Raw genomic sequence first — 17,049 nt, forward strand, 5'->3', positions numbered from 1 at the left:
GTCATATAAGATTTTAAAGGGTTTTTCAGTTTATTAGTTGCCTCCAAGATCCGGCTACTGTATGTCAGACTTCACTTACTGTAACTTGACTTTGTATTCATTTTGTCCCTCTTAGTGTCCAATAACGTAGAAGGGTCTTGGGCATGAAAAAAGGACACAATTATCAAGTACTCAGAAGCTTCTTACTATATTTCGGTTTGTCCACCAACCGTTTTCGAGATCGGTATCTCGCTTCGAAAACAATAAAACAATGTAGATTGGCCTGTAATGCTACACTTCTGTAGCTTACATACACTATAATGCCACTACCATGTGTAAGATATTAAATAACTTTAACTTTACAAGCCCCAAAACACTTCTACTTCTTTTATATTTTGACGAAATGTGTTTTAAAGCAACTTTGTAAATCATAATAAACTGTATTTTACTGTAACGTTTCAGACAATTTGATTATTTCTATCACCAATACGTTTAGAGCTGCCCATAGCAAGAAGTTGCTTTGGTGATGTCATTATTGCCTGTACGTTGTTATGGTTGTACTTCCTTGTCGGCGCTGGTGCAGGTCCTGCTGGAGCAGGGAAGTGACAGCGGCTCAGATTCCCAAGCTTGTGCTTCCTGTGCGCTAACTCGGCCAGATAACAGCTTGCAGGAAGCTGAGTTCATCCTGCGGAAGCCATGGACAAACTGCTACCCTATGAGCCCAGTACAGTCTCTGCAGCATCAGTAACCTCCGTCAGGAAGGCCCCAGACCTGCCGCACCACCAGCTGTGCCAGTGGTAGCAGCAACAGTGATCCGTCAGCTTAACATCAGTGTCCGCCAGCAGAGCTTAGAGACCCTAGACAAGTGAAATGTCCCTGCTTACTCAGGGGTGGTATCCGAGTGACATCGTAAAAAGATTATCTTGTTGATCCAGTAGGTGAGTCCAAATGAGCAAGCAACGGATCTCGAAAGAGACGAGCAAACTGAGAAAAGCAATGGGAGAGTTGTAGAAATGGACCATCAGGGTGCCCTAGACCCAAAGTGGGGTTCAGAGAGCACTGCAAAAAGAGTGGTTTTCGAATAGTGGTGAGAAGACATGGGCGATCCAGTGACGTTAAAAAGAGGGGATGCTACGGAGTACTACATATCGAGTACTTGTACATCTAATCAGGCCAATGAAGCCGTATTACTTTGTACTGTAATGTATTGAGAGGATCAGCAAAGTGCATTCCACCTGTTTGTAATTGTATATGGCGCTTACTACTACTACTGATGGGGGCGTTTGGGAGCAGAAGGAGGCAGAGACTCTAAACTCAATGGACCAAACGCTCATCTTTGCGCCCGTGAGGCACTTCACATTTGTGCCATGAAGACTGTAGTTAGATACTCTGATTATATATTGTTATCTGGGTACCCTAGAGCGTATGGTTCATATTCATACTACAAAAAACTATACACACAAATACATTGACAATCGGAGCGAAGGCTCGGTGTGGTACTTCATAGTAGGTGCATCTTTGATCCTTGAAAAGATCATAGAAAACCAGGCTACACTGGATCAGGGAATACTCCTCCCATAGGGAGGATTCAGGGTTAGTGGGTAACGGCTACAGTGGGTAACTAGAAAGTGCTGCAAGAATAGCTGCTGCCAAGGAAAACTGGGGATGATGGCAACTCTGGGAATCACAGAGAGAATGGCTACCAGTGGATACTACCCACAGAGGTGGCATCCAGAGAGAATGCATAAACTAGGGGACGCAGAATACATGGGGCAGCGACGTACTATGACAAACTGGTGATGAAAACAGAGAGAGCTTGCAGACGTCCATTTAAAGAGATTTTTCATTGCTCTTCCTTCTCAAGTGCTAATACCAAAGGGGATGTGGCTTCATGAGGAGGATAAACTGTTAACAGACAGTCCTGGCTCATAAAACATTGTGTTAGGTTTGCAGAATGCAGCATTTTAATATGCGCTGCAGAGCTAGTTTAGAGCTTCACTTTGACTTGTGGGGCCGTTTAAGAAGTATGTGATGCCGGGTAAAACATTTCAGGCACTTCAGCTGACTTGTTAAGTTGAGCTAAGAACACGTGTTCCTCCGTGCTATTTAATGTTGCAGATGCCCTGTAGTATTGACACACAAAATTGTCCTTTGTTCTGTTCGACGAATAGATTTTTATCTATGACTTTTATTTGTCCGGTTCTGTCCCGCGGTGTTTGCAGTACCAGGGTATATCAGGGATTTTGAACTTTAGGTCTAATGATATATGTTTGGCTGCCACGCTTTCCAAGATTTTGCAACCAAGGATAAGCCAGAGACGTCTGACTTTGTTTCACAACGAGCCATAACGTGTCTTTAGTACTTGTGACATGACTGTAGCCTTCATCAGATTACTGACACTTCATTCATAAGCCGCTTAGAGTGCCGGAGAAGCAGTCGTCAGTCACTTGAGTTAGTCAATTTGTTTATCATTAACCCATTGCGTGCTTCTGTCTGCCAACGGCCATCGCGTGCACTACCTCCTTAGTGCTGTGCACGTCAGTTGGCCGATGTGGCCACGCCCACTCATCAAAGCCGCCACACCGCGTCGGAATTGCCGCCGCGGTAAACGGGTTAATACTTGCACTGGATGTCTTCCTGTCGAAGCCAAAAAGCTTCACATGTCACATTTGGCTGGTCAACCGGTGTTTACCTCCAGAGAGATGAAAACGGCATTAGACCATTATGTAATACTAGTTTCTGTTTTTAAACTTAACAAAGATGCCAATTTAATTTTTAGTAAGAGCTTTGTTTGACGTGCCAAGAGACCACGTGGGACAGTGCACCCATATTAAGATGTATAACCACAAACTTCATGCCTGCATAACAAGCATTTGCAATGCAATAGGTCTCGCATTTGCGAGAGTTTAAGCTATTGGCATTGTAAATGACAACACGTAAATAAAAAGGCATTTTCATTTACAATGCCAATAGCTCAAACTCACGCAAATGCGAGACCTATTGCTTTGCAAGTGCTTGGTTCTTTGGAACCCCCCCTGACTAAACCCGCTAAACTTTTCCTTTTTCCACAATGAAATTGGTGGAACAAGTATGCTAAATTTCGCTGAGATTTGGCAAAAGGGTCCAAAATTATTAAGGGAGAAAATATTTTTTAAATCCATAGGTCAATAATATCAACACCTTTATAAACAAATAAGGTAACCTATTACCACTGACATAAAGTGTCAATAGGTTGTTAATAACAATAAAACTTAATTATATGTAACGCCATAAGTCCACAAAACGCTGACCGCACACTAATAAAAATTTGTGATAAAGACTATATGGCTGATTTTTACCTTCAGTAAACACAGCCATGAACCAATCACATACCCAGTTGTAATCCCCATGTACCATGGTATACCGTGTACTCAGCATGGTAGACCATAACATAATATGGGAAACATCCTTTACGACGCAAATTTTACCACGCAGTGCCTTTACAACGCAGGTCATTACAACGAATTGCGCTGGGGGCGCTCTAGGATAGGTAATAGTTTAATTTACTATCCAACACCTTCCCTACTATCCACGGGGACTGGAGTTGGAATAGTAAATTAAACTATTCACTATCCAGCACCCCCCAACGCAAGTCGTGGTAACGACTTGCGTTGAAAAACCTGCGTTGTAAAAGCATGCGTGGTAAAAGCATGCGTTGTAACAACGTACATCCCATAATATATAATTACTTTTTAGATAACATATAAGTTTAACATTACTTACACTATTTACATATACAGCCTGAAAATGTACATATTAGCTTATATTTTGCAGGTATTGTACGCTAATCTACTGTACGTTAGTCCACTCTACCCCACCAAACTCACTATGTCACTCCAATCTACAACACTATACTCTATGCTATTATACTGTTCACCAATGTATTCTTTTACACCTTTATGTATAACAGTTTCTGGACATTCGTACACTGTACTGCTTGCAACTGTACACTAATCACTGTTCGGAACTCTAGTTTACCCTTTTCCACTATTTGACTATGCCCCACTTAATAGTACAGTACTGAAGTCTTTGCAATTCCACTATACCCTACTCCACTAAATGGCACTCCTATTTAACGAAATGCAATATACACCACTTTACTGCACTACTATCCACTGTATGCTATTGCACTTTACAAGACTACATTCTGCACCACTGCACTAAATAACAATAATAATAATAATAATAATAATCAAACTTGTAAAGCACCTGGTTACACCCTCTGGTGTGTCCCTGTGAAATGATACTTCACTGTATTTTACTAGACTCTGCGCTTCGATAATTACCCTATTCAATTGTGCAACACTCTAGTGTACGATACCCCAGTACATGCCACTCCAATATAAGTTTGAAGATTTCACACCACTAAAGTAAGCTTTATTGCACTGAAGACTACTCAATTTTACGCTACTCAACTGTATGGCACTACACATTGTTACTTCAGTGTACAATGCAGCACTTTACCCTATTGCACCCTTATACCACTGTAGTGTACGCTCTCCGCTCTACTACACTGAACGACACTTCAATATACGCCAATGCACTTTCCAGGTTTTGATTAACAAGACCACACTGTACCACACTCAACTTTACCTAAGCCCACTGTACACCACTAAACTCTACGCCACTCCACTGTATGGTACTTCACTGTACTCCACTCCAGTGTGCGCAATTCCACTCTACGTCACTCCACTGTACCAGAGTCCACTGTATGCCACTCTACAGTACTCTGTTTCAGTGTACGATACTCCAATATATGCTCCTACAGTGTACAGCACTCCAGTCTATAGCATTTCTGCACACACTTCAATATTTACAAAACGTAACTCTACCACTCTCCACTCTGTGCTATACCACTGTACTGTACGCCATTACACTCTATAGTACTCTAATATTTGCCACTGTACTGTATGCTAATTCACTCCATTTCACTGTATGCCATTTCACAGCACGTCACTACAGTATGCCTAATTCCACTTTACTTCACTCCACTATACAACAAAACACTGTACCATAGTAGACTTTACAACACACTCCTCCAGTTTATTGTACCACACTCCACACTTTACTCCACAAAACTAAAGTGGACGAATATTCCAATTGTTTGCACCTTAGAACAACCATTGAAATTCACACAAAAAAAATGATGGGTAAAGAGAAGTTATAGTTAGGAAAACTTTATGTAGGTTTGCTATAGAAACGCAACTTAAACTACACAAACATTAGAGATTCGAGAAGTTATATTTTTAATTTATCGTTTATGCACCACTTTCAAATTAATGTCCTTCTTATAACTCACATTTATACATACACACCACCTTAAAATTCATAGAACCCGTGCATCTCTGTACACATTCTTCTCACCTCACTCGCCACACCACATAAACTATTACTCATCCCTCCCTAATGCACTACCTATACCCTTACATATTAGAGAAGTTGGATTATATGAAATGATTGCATTAATTCCAACACTTATGACATCTAAAATGATATAATGTTGCAGAACATAGTGAATGGAACAGTGGCGAGTAATAATTAATGTAGTCTGGCGAAAGAAGTGAGAAGTCTGTGTATCTAGGTGCATAAGTTATATGAATTTTAAGGTGGTGCTTAAGGATAAACTTGGGAACTACCCAGAGTTCTCTGCTTCTTTTTTGCTCCCTTGTGACTGGACAAAGCTAATCTTCTCTGAAGAGCTATAATGATGGCGAAACACGTGTCAGGGGTTGCTTTTATTCATTCCAGATTGGTTTGGGTGGTATTTTACCTATCCAGAGCTGTAATACTGTGCCTAGAGTGGTAAAAGGCTTTTGTCATTTTACAGCTCTAAGTGGATGGTACTGTGCTAATCCTATGCTTAAAGACTTTGTTGTAGAATTGGCGAAAGATTTTGTCCCTTTCTATCTCTGCATTGATGGCACTGTGCTAATTCTGTGCTTAAAAATGTTGATAGAAAAGCAGACATTTATTTGAGGGGTTGTAGGTTGCTCTATACAGGAGCTGCTGTCCACCTAAACTTGGGAACTTCCCAGAGTTCTCTGCTTCTTTTTTGCATAATTTATGCAGCACTCTATTCCTGAATGGGTGTTGTTTTTAGATATAGATAGATAGATAGATAGATAGATAGATAGATAGATAGATAGATAGATAGATAGATAGATACTGGTTTAAAAAAAGATAGTACATCTGCATCCATAGCAGTGCTGCTTGAATGAGTGCAAATGTACTTCTTTTTTGAATTCACAAACATTGGCAGTAATAGGCTTGGAAAACTGCCCCAGTCACGTTTCCAGGCACACTGGCCTGGTGGCAATTAAACACCCAAAAGGTGATGGAACAAATGCTTGCAAATAGTCAAACCAGTAGCCGTCACTCGGGTTAGCATTCCAACCCATTATTTCTCACCCACTGTGCCAGTCTAGACAGAGGCCTAACTAGTGCAGATCAGTACTTTCCCTGGTTCTTCTCATGGAAACAGGCCAGCCCAAAACGTGGTCACCTCATCCTTCCACCATGCCTTGCACTGTTATTTTGGATGGGGATTTTTGTGATTCATCTCCCAAATCACACTGACTAAGCTAAGCCCCTGCACCTGAGTTAGTCCTAGTCATTAAAATGAGTTCATAACTAATGTCATTGGTGCCTAGGTGGCTTATATACCCTGCTATGGCGTCACAACCTGAGTCTCTTTAGGTTTGCAAGTGACATCAAGCAGTGCCACCTTACGGAGGTTTGAGCCTACGCAGTTGTAAAACGTTTTTTTCCAGTCAGGTTACCTAGATGGTATTTTTGTACCGAGTTTGAAACCTAAATCTGCAGAGTATGTCCTTAAATGTCACTTAAAATCCATCAGAAAGACTCGTACTAAAGATAAGTAACTGTTCATGAATATCATTGGAATTTCAGTGGTTTTTATACTCATTAGTTTGAGCTTAGTAGCCGACCATAATGTCCCTCTTAACAACGTTTTGGGGCATGGGGCAGAGCTACATATAATACTGTCTTGTACATGCATACATAAACAGTAGAAGCAGAGATGGCAATCACACCTCTGAATATAGGAGTAAATCAGTTAGGCTGAGAAAGAAAAAATACCACATGGGCTCAAAGCAAAAACAACAAACTTCCAACAAAATACCTCTCATGGTGTAGCATGCTACCCTTATGCATACGCGCTTTAGCTCTCCATACATGGGTAGTAAGCACTTTAAAAATCCCAAAATGCAATCCCAGATGTGTGCTGCTTTTGTACTTACTTTATAAGTTTTCACTGATTTGTTCATGGTCTGGAAGATCAGTTACAAATAGCTGGTTTACTTGTTATAGATAACTAAAAAATATTGAACCAGGGAACTCCATTTCTGGTACTTTTTTTACGTTTAAAATATTTTTAGGATATGGCCGTAGTACCAGAGTGACTCTAAGTTACTCACTGCCCCTTGTTTTGTGGACAGTGACCTCAAGGATCAACATTAAGCCCACTGTTGTTTAACATCTACTTGGCCCCCCTGTTTTCGCTCATTGCCAACTAGGGGGTCAAGGCCATCTCTTATGCCGATGACACCCAGTTGGTGTTCCCTTTTAAGGTTCAGTCAGCTGAGACCTTTGAAAGTTTTAGGAGCTGTCTTTCAGACGTTGCAGTTTGGTTGAACAATAACAAACTAAAATTAAATGCTTGAAAAATTGAGGTGATGTTCTTTGGAACTAACAACCCGCCTGACTTGGACCTATGGTGACCGCAGGAAATGGGGACACCACCCACCCCAACTGGCTTGGTTAAAAATGTGGGAGTTCAATGGGAGCCTGACCTGTCGTTTTCCTCTCAAATTCAGCAAGTAACATCTACCGGTTTTGGAAAATTGAGTTGTTTGAGAATTTTTTTACATCTGCTACTAGAAAACTGCAGGCGTACCATAGTTCTTGCAACTGTGACGTCCAAGTTGGATTATGCGAATGGCCTCTATTTGGGCCTACCGGCCTATTTGGTTAAGCGACTGCAACTGGTTCAAATCGTGGCAGCGCGTTTGATCAGACACGTGCCTATGCGAAAACACATTTCCCCATACATTAAAGAAATTCACTGGCTTCGATTGGCCAATAGAACTAAATTTAAGGCCCTAACCTTAGCCTCTCGTTTGTTCCATGGGCAGTTATTGCGACTATCTGTTTACAAACAATCTCGCCTACTGCGTTCCAGCAATCAGAACTTACTGGTCACACCACGAATCAGGAAGGAGCGCTGGGGTGGTAGATCCTTTGTGGCTAAAGTAGCTAAACTCTGGAATTCCTTGCCGCCCGCTTTAAGGCAAATTGACCCGGAATGCCTATTTAGGAAGGCAGTCAAGACTTGGCTTTTTAACCTGGATTGATCCTGGAGGGGGACTTGATATCTGATCTTGTTTTTAATGTGCTGTTGCTTTGTTGTTTCAGCGCCGGGACACCTCCTTCGGGAGGTAGCTGTTTTGCGCTTTATAAATGGCCGTATTATTATTATTTGTTAGACATTTATAACTATTTTCTTATTTTGTAGTTTGTTTATTGAGGTTTTAGGCAGCTTATGGAATATTACATCTTGCTAATTACATTTTAGTAATCTGAAGTCCTCTTATCTCATTGTAGGCCCTGCATAACACACGACTTCTAGCTGCCTATGCAGCCTTTGACCCCAGAGTGAAGTATCTGTGCTACATAATGAAGGTTTTCACCAAGGTAAACATTTTTTATGTAAATACATTTTCTGCCAATAAACTAAATTGCTAATGCTGCTTTTCTCTTTTGCAAATTGTTTGCTCCCTTCTGGTATTTATTTTTTCCCAAAATCCTACTTGCCATAGCCGGAAAAATATTTTGGATCGGTATGTAGCCTCAGCACCAGGTTGGTTTATCTTTTTCCGCTATTTTTGAATCTTTCATAGATTCACATGCTTGAATGTTCCCGGTCGTTGAGGTGGGAGTCCCTCAGTAATTATAATTACCAGTGTAAATAAACAATACTGAACTGTAAAGCCAAAACTTGTGGGATTGTATACCCATCCACATAATTTTTGGTAGAGCCAAACTCCAGCCAATGAGAAAGCAGCCTCTGCCTCATTCCAGTCCTCCAGAGTCACCACACCTCAGATTTCTAGCCACACATCGTGTGGAAGTCTCTCCGAGCTCTGCTCAGTTATGCTGGAAAACTGTGTGTCACCTCAGATGACCTTCAGTTGAACTCTATTTCTGTTTACAGAACATCTAACTCTGTCTATGCCATATTCTGATAGAAATCCAACATGGATTTATGTAGGCCCTGTAAGTCTTGCTGCAAGATGAGTCTTTTTTTGAGGACCTTCACAAGGATATTGTTTATACCCTAATCACTAAAACACTAAAAGATAGAGAAGCAAGGCTTCTTATACGGCTTCAAATGAGAAAAGTTACTGAAACTCTAGTCTCTAATGAGGAAGGATCACTAACTCTAGATTTTAAAAAAAACTAAAAACGGACATGATAAAAAGTTGGATGAGAAGCCACCTAAGAAATTATCAAAAGGAACAGAAAAAAGAAAGACTGACAAAAGTCTGCGTGGTAAGAAGACGAGTCATGCAACACCTCCAGGATCCCCTAAGCCAAAGAAATTAAAGTCAGAACCTTCCACTTCTTTTGAAACTGCCTTAGTTTCTGCATATATCAAGAAGCCTATCTCAGATCCTCTTCAAAGATCACACATGTAGGCAGCAAAACCGTCGACGGCTAGGATGTCTGTCATCTGAAAGAAACACTTTAGTTATAGATTCCTAACCTTAGAATTACCTCCCGGTGTCAGACTGGATCCGGAAAGTTTTTCGTCAGCAGTACCTCTGCGCGTCAGAAGGTGGTATTGGTCAGCTCCGCATCCGTCGTTGGCGTCGTGTCGCAAGGATGACGTCGCAGTAGCTACTTAGACACCGCCCTCGCGTGCTGACATCAGTTCTTTCTTTTTCTGCACCAGCCAGCACAGATCCGGGAAGAGCAGTGCCTCCGACATTTTTTTACTAACTTTTTCTCGACTTTTGTTGATGTCTTTTTCGAGTCTTCGACTCCTAAGGTGCAAAAGGGATGCTCGGCTTCAAGCCCTGCTGTCCCTGTCATCTTCGCACCGCCCGTGCCTTTTTTGCCTCCAGCGCCGCAGGTCCCCCTTGATCCAGGCCTGGATCCGCATCGGCGCCAGTTGACCTCATTACGCCTCCAGCACCACCCCGGCCTCCATCCCAACGTGGACCTGGAGCCAGACCGGTGTCGTCTCATGCTGGATCCGGCACCAAGAGATGTTTTTATACCCCACTTCACTCCTAGGCCCCCTTTTCAACCAGAATTGCACCCAGACACTGAGGAGGAGGACTGGGAGGGGTCAGGTGACCCTCTAGCTGGCCAGGAGAGTGAACCGGACTGGAGAGAGAAACTGGATGATGCTAGTGGTTTGGACGCCTCGCCTGACCTTGGCATGTTTTCTCCTACTGTGGCTATGGAGGAGGGAGAGTTGCATGCAGTGGTGGTGCGTAGGGTGGCCGAGGCTCTCAACATCGCGCTTCCTATGGTGGCGGTCAGGACTAACCTTACTGTGGTGCTTCAACTGTCTGCGATTTCTTCGGTGCCCTTGCTTCCGTTTAAGGATGCCCTCACCGACATCCTTTTGGGCACTTGGTCCAGGCCCAACTCGGGGGCTCACGTGGACAGGATGATTGCCCGACGCCACCGCTCAGCTCTGGGTGACCCCACTTTCCTTTCCCAACACCCCATCACGGAGAGCTTGGTAGTCCAAGACTCCACTTCCAAAATTGCCTTCCTTACCGCGCCACCGGAAATGGAATCCAAGAAGCTGGACCACCTTGGAAAGAAAATGTTCTCTTACGCCAGCTTAGGACTGCGGTCCGTAAACACTGCATGTCTCTTGGGCCATTATTCTCACTCTGTGTGGGATACAGTGGCGCAAGTGCTGCCTCAGTGTCCGGGGGAGGCCCGGACAGTGCTTTCCCAGGCTGTTGCCGCCGGGATGCATGCAGCGAAGTTTGTGATACGTTGTGGGCTGGACACCGCCAACTCTCTGGGCAGAACCATTTCAACGTCAGTAGCGCTCCGTTGCTACTCCTGGATGAGGTTGACTGGTTTTTCTGGGGATGTCCAGAACACCTTGATGGACATGCCCTTTGATGGCCGTCGCCTTTTTGACGACAAAGCAGACAACGGTCTAGAGCATTTCAAGGACTCATGGGCTAAAGCCAAGTCCTAGGGACTTTCCACCCGCCATGCGCAGTCTGCTTTTCGCCCCTTTTGTGACTGCAGAAGGTGTGCACCGCTACGTCCCGAGCAGAATCACAGGTGTCAGCAAGTTACTGAACCTTCGCGCGGCCGGGGACATGAGAACTACCATTGTGGTTCCGGGGGTACAGCGGGCAGGCCAGTCCACCAACCCTCCCTCTGAAGCAGCCTCCAAACCCTCCTGATGCGACCTTTCATGCCCATCAAACGCCTGTGGAAGGCAGGATTAGCCATCACCTCCCCCACTGGCGCACCATCACGATGGACAGGTGGGTTTTGCAGATAGTCCGAAGGGGCTACTCCCTTACCTTCGATACTACCCCTTCAGCCATGCCATCAAGATACCACCACATGTCGGAGGATCATCTGGCCCTTCTCCAGCAGGAAGTTACGGCTCTCTTGGCCAAGGGAGCCATCAAGCGCGTTCCTGTCCCATAAGTAGATAGTGGTTGTTATCCCCACTACTTTCTGGTCCCCAAGAAAGAGAAGGGCCTGCGTCCTATCTTGAATCTCAGGGACGTCAACCGCTTCCTCCGGAAGGAGAAGTTCAGAATGTTGACGCTTGCTCAGGTCTGGTCTGCCCTCGACCCAGAAGACTGGTTGGTAGCATTGGACTTGCAGGACGCCTATTGTCACATCCCCGTCCTGCTGGCTTTACCTGGGGTTCACAATAGGCTACGAGCATTTCCAGTTTACTGTGCTCGCCTTTGGCCTTATAGCACCCCTCGGGTGTCCACAAAAGTGATGGCGGTGGTCGCAGCTCATCTGAGCAGATCAGGGGTGTCAGTCTTCCCCTATCTCGACGACTGGCTATTGAAGGCGGGCTCGCTCCAGGCACGCGTCTTCCACCTCCAGACTAGGGCCGACCTCCTGCATTCGCTGGGGTTCTCCATCAATGTGCCGAAGTCATACCTGATTCCCTCTCAGAAGCTCCTCTTCATCAGAGTGGTTCTGGACACAACGCGGTTTCGGGTCTATCCTCCCGACCAATGAGTCCAGGACATTCAAGCTATGATTCTGATCTTTCAGCCTCTGTCACAGGTTTCGGTCAGAATGACCCTGAGGCTGTTGGGCCTCATGGCCTCCTGCTGGTCGATCATGCCAGGTGACATATGCGGGCTCTGCAGTGGGACCTGAAGTGCCAGTGGGCGCCGCATGAGGGGAATCTGTCCGATTGCGTCCAGATCTCCGAGGGCACTGCTTGACAATGTCTGCCGAACCAGGATTGGGTCATTGGCAGATCCCTTTCCCTTCCCCAAGTTCAAAGTGGTGACAGATGCATCACTCCTGGGATGGGGCGGCCACATGAGAGAGGCAGAGATCAGGGGCCTCTGGTCTTCGGCAGAGTCTGGGCTCCACATCAATCTTCTGGAGCTCTTGGTGATTCGTCTTGCACTGAAGGCATTCCTTCCCTTTGTCCGGGGAAGAGTAGTGCAGGTGTTTATGGACAACACCACCGCCATGTGGTATTGCAACAAAGAGGGCGGGTGGGGTCCTGGACCCTTTGTCAGGAAGCTCTGCGCCTCTGGACATGGCTGGAACATCAAGGCATTACGTTGGTGGTTCAATACCTGGCAGGTTCTCTGAACGCCATGGCTAACGAACTCAGCCGCAGGTGCATGATGGATCACGAATGGCATCTTCACTTGGAGGTGTTGCAAGGTCTCTTTCGACAGTGGGGAGAGCATTGGTTAGATCTATTTGCCACCGAAGAGAACACTCAATGTCTGCAATTCTGCATGTTGGAATTTCTAAGGCGGCACTTGCTACGCGACGCTTTTCATCACGAGTGGAGTTGGGGTCTGTTTTACACCTTTCCACCTCTACCACTTCGGCCCAGAGTGCTGAAGATCAGGCACTACCGAGCCCAAGTCGTTCTTGTGGCCCCATATTGGGGACGAAGAGTCTGGTATCCCAAGATGCTCAACATGGCCATCGATCCTCCGATCCGACTGCCTCTTCGGTAGGATCTTCTGTCGCAGCTGCAGGGGACGGTTCTCCAATCGAACCTGTCCAGCCTCCACCTCCTTGCGTGGAGATTGAGCGGCGGCTGTTGACGTAATTTGACCTGCCTCCCAAAGTCTTCACTGTAATCTTGGAAGCCAGGCATCCCTCCACTAAAATGGTATACGCCTGTCGCGGAACAAATTTGTGGAATGGTGCACAGCAAAGGCTGTTTATCCTATCTGATAGAGACTACTAGCCGCAGATTCCTTCACGTAGAATTATCACCAGGCATGAGACTGGATCCGGAAACTTTTTGCCACAGCATCCCTGCGCGCCCGGGCGGGGTGGCATCTCGCGACTCCACCCAGGCGTCCGCGTACATGACGTCAGAGAGGTCACATAAGCCTTGCCCCGCCGCGCCTACATCAGTTTTTTCCTTTTCCGCGTGCAACGTGTATCCGGTCTTTGCTATGGGCTTGTTTGGACCCTTTTTTCTTCATCATTGTCTCTTCTTTTAGTGGAACAGTTTGCAAATTCCTTCGGGCTTCAAGACTTGCACGTCGTGTGGGCATCTTATGTCGGCGAAGGACCCTGACCTCATTTGTATGTGGTGTTTAGGGTAGGATCACGGCACCACTGATTGTGCCAACAGTTGAAGCCGAAGTTGCAGCGGGAGCGCCGAATAAAACTACTCTCGGCACGTCTCTCCAGGTCTACTTCCTCCCCTCGATCAGCCTTGGCAGACAACTTGAGATACGGCCGTGGTCGTCCTCCTCGCCCTTCTCTGATGACGCAAAAGCATTGTTCCCCGGAGGGCAAGTGTCGCAGTTTGTCCCCGGGGGCTGGTGTTCGGCCTGCCGGGGGTGTGGGCTTTCTGCGGGTGATGCAGCCCTACGTGTCGTCCTATCCACCGTTTCCCGGTGATGGGGCGTCGAGAGTCCAGATGGAGACATACGCGCGGCGGCTTTGCAGGCCTCACTGGCGTCTCCTTCTCCTTCCCCTCCTGGGGCGTCAGCGGATCCCTTGCCCTGCGCGGGGCCCTCCGCGGTGCTGCCGGCGGCTCCGGCGCCGGCTGCTTTAGATCCAGGCTTGGAGGATGTGGTGCTGTTTGGGTGTTGCCCCTCGGGGGTCCCTCATTCAGACCACGGCGCTTCGCCGCAAAGTTCTGCGGGAGTCCCCGTGGTGTCGCGGGAGGTTGCCGGGGCTCGAGTCGCATCCCCGAGCCCCGCTCGGCCCTCTAGGCAGGCGAAAGCCTCGTCCACGGCTGAGCGGATGCCGCCACTGCGCCAGTGCCTGCTACTCTGGGCAGCGCAGCAGATGTTGGTGACCTCTCCTCGTCCGGCTCTGGGTCTAGGCTCGGTGGGGACCCCTCGCCCCCCTCCGGGCCCCTCTCATCCTGTCCATCAGGGCGAGTCGGCGTCTTTCTGTCGCCGCCCCTTGGCCACTTCGGCTCCGGCTCCACTCCGGTCCCTGGCACGGTGTGACTTGGAGGAGTCCTATCCAGTGTCTCCTTGAGCGCCGGATGGTGTTGGCGTCCTGCCTCAGCCAGCGGACTCAACGGCTCCACACAAGGGTCGTGCAGCGGATTTGTCTTCGGGCACTCCCTCTTCTCCGGAGGTTGGCTGCATATTGGTGTCGTCCTCCCCGGAGCCTGGCCGCCTTGTGGTTTCTTTTTCACCTGCGTTGTCGAAGGGTGGCTCCCCGCCATTTCTGAGGCCGAGGTGTTCATCGGAGGAGCCGCAGGTCCCCCATTCTTCGGTTCCTTCTGACTTCAAGGGCTGGCCTTTGCCCGTCCAGCTTGGCTTCGGGGACGGCCGACTTAGTTTACAGCCGTCGCCCAAGGAGGAGCTGCTTTCTCCACCGTGGGGCCCTACAGAGGCGGGTGCGGTCTTCGCTCAAGCGGTGTCCACAGCTTTGTGCATTCTGCGCATGGGTGACCTGATTGCTAATTTCCCGGCGGACCATCTCTTGGAGGTCTTGCTTCCCTTTGAAGGTTCGCTCCTTTCTTCCCTGACGGGGGCTTGGAGGCGTCCCGCCTCAGGGGATCCAGTGCCTCAACACCTTCTGCACCAGCACCTTCCGGTGCCGCGTGACCCGGCATGTCTTTCCCTCCATCCCTCTGCCGCCAGTCCACTTTTGCTGACTGCCTTCTGTTGACTCCGCCGTCCTGGGAGGCCCGCTGGCTGGACTCTTGGGGGCGCATCATGTTCCCCTCGACCTGCGCTGCCCTGCGGGCCCTTAACACCTTGTGTGTATTGGCTAGGGCCTCCTCTTGTTTGTGGGACTCTGCTGAGTCTCTGGGATCCGCAGCTTCCCAAGAGACTGTTCAGGTGGACTTAAGGCATCATGCGTTGGATGGTCGGGAACTACCGGCGTTTATTCTCCGCTCCGCTCTGGACATCTCGGAGGTGCTGGGTTGGGCCATGGCTTCCTCAGTTGCCCTCCGTCGCCATGCTTGGCTTCAGGACGGCGTGTTCCCTGAAAATATTCGGGAACGGCTCATTGATCTTCCGTTTGATGGCAGCCTGTTGTTCAATGCCCCGGCTGACTCCTCCATCCAAAGGTTCTAGGCAGGGCACCGTCCTCCTCCGCCTTATCCTCCTCCTCCTCCTCCTCCTCAGTGACTGCTGAGTTGAGCTGGTTCTTGACCTCCTTGGGCCCGTTGCCCTTGCTGTAGATAGTGTTTTCTGGCCATTGAGTCCTCCTTGCTGGGGCTTTGGCATTGTTGGATGCTGGGAGGACCCTTGTTGACTGGGTGTGTTTTTGCTAGAGTTGTTACTCAGACTTGGCCCTGAGATTAGGCCTTCTGTTTTTCTTTGGGCTGCTTGTCAAGCCTTCCGAAGGGGGTGTTTTTCCCCGTGACTCTATTGTTTTTTCCTCTGCTGCGGAAGTTCTTCCAAAGAGGGTTCCCATGTCTTGGGACTTACCGTAGCTATGTAGGGTAGTGGTAGGTGTTATATAGCTAAGCTCTGCTGGGGAGTTCTGGTCGCCTTCGGGTGCCTGTTCTCCATGGCGTTTCTGTATGTTGCTTTTGCTTCTTGAGGTTGTGTGCGCGGCCTCTTGTAGTGGTGTGTCCAGGCATTTCCTCTCCTTCCTGCTCTTGTTCTGAGAACTGGGATCCTTCTGTGTTCTTCTTGCTTTTGGCGGCCTACGGCTATCGGTGCCGTTCTGGCTGGCCTGTTGCCTTCCCTCTGGGTGGGCTCGCCTTCTTTGCCTTGTTTCCTTGGGCCCTTTAGGCTGCTTAATCTTCTTGTTACTCTGCCTGTACTGGCATTGGATGGAAGCTCTGTGCCTTGGAGGTGGAGGTGGACAGGTCTGGTCCCCTGTGGAACCCTCTATCCTGTCCAGCATGGTGGGGTCCTTTCGCAGACCCTCCTTCCCTGTGGGTATTGCGCTCTGGACATCTCGGAGGTGCTGGGTTGGGCCATGGCTTCCTCAGTCGCCCTCCATCGCCATGCTTGGCTTCGGGACGGCGTGTTCCCTGAAAATATTCGGGAGCGGCTCATTGATCTTCCGTTTGATGGCAGCCTGTTGTTCAATGCCCCGGCTTACTCCGCCATCCAAAGGTTCCTGGCAGGGCCTCCTCCTCCTCATCCTCCTCCTCCTCCTCCTCCTCCTCCTCCTCCTAACCCCCCGGCCTATGGCTATCGGTGCCTTTCTGGCTGGCCTGTTGCCTTCCCTCTGGGTGGGCTCGCCTTGTTTCCTTGGGCCCACTAGGCTTCTTCTTCCTCTGCCTGTACTAGCATTGGAGAAGCTCTGTGCCTTGGAGGTGGAGTGGGGTGCTTCGGCCTCTCCGGCCTTGCC

The 17,049-nt window shown here is 47.8% G+C and overlaps 1 protein-coding gene across 1 annotated transcript in view; it reads left to right on the forward strand.

Moving 5' to 3' along the window:
* The window catches only part of TUT7 (terminal uridylyl transferase 7), a 1,558,036-nt gene that overhangs the window by 1,049,413 nt on the left and 491,574 nt on the right, over positions 1–17,049 (forward strand). The window contains exon 18 of the mRNA XM_086961199.1: positions 8,641–8,730. Within this exon, the coding sequence (XP_086817325.1) occupies positions 8,641–8,730 (90 nt within the window). The remainder of the gene's footprint in view (positions 1–8,640; positions 8,731–17,049) is intronic.

The sequence above is a fragment of the Lissotriton vulgaris genome, chromosome 3_1, assembly GCF_964263255.1.
Source record: "Lissotriton vulgaris chromosome 3_1, aLisVul1.2, whole genome shotgun sequence".
Lineage (NCBI taxonomy): Eukaryota > Metazoa > Chordata > Amphibia > Caudata > Salamandridae > Lissotriton > Lissotriton vulgaris.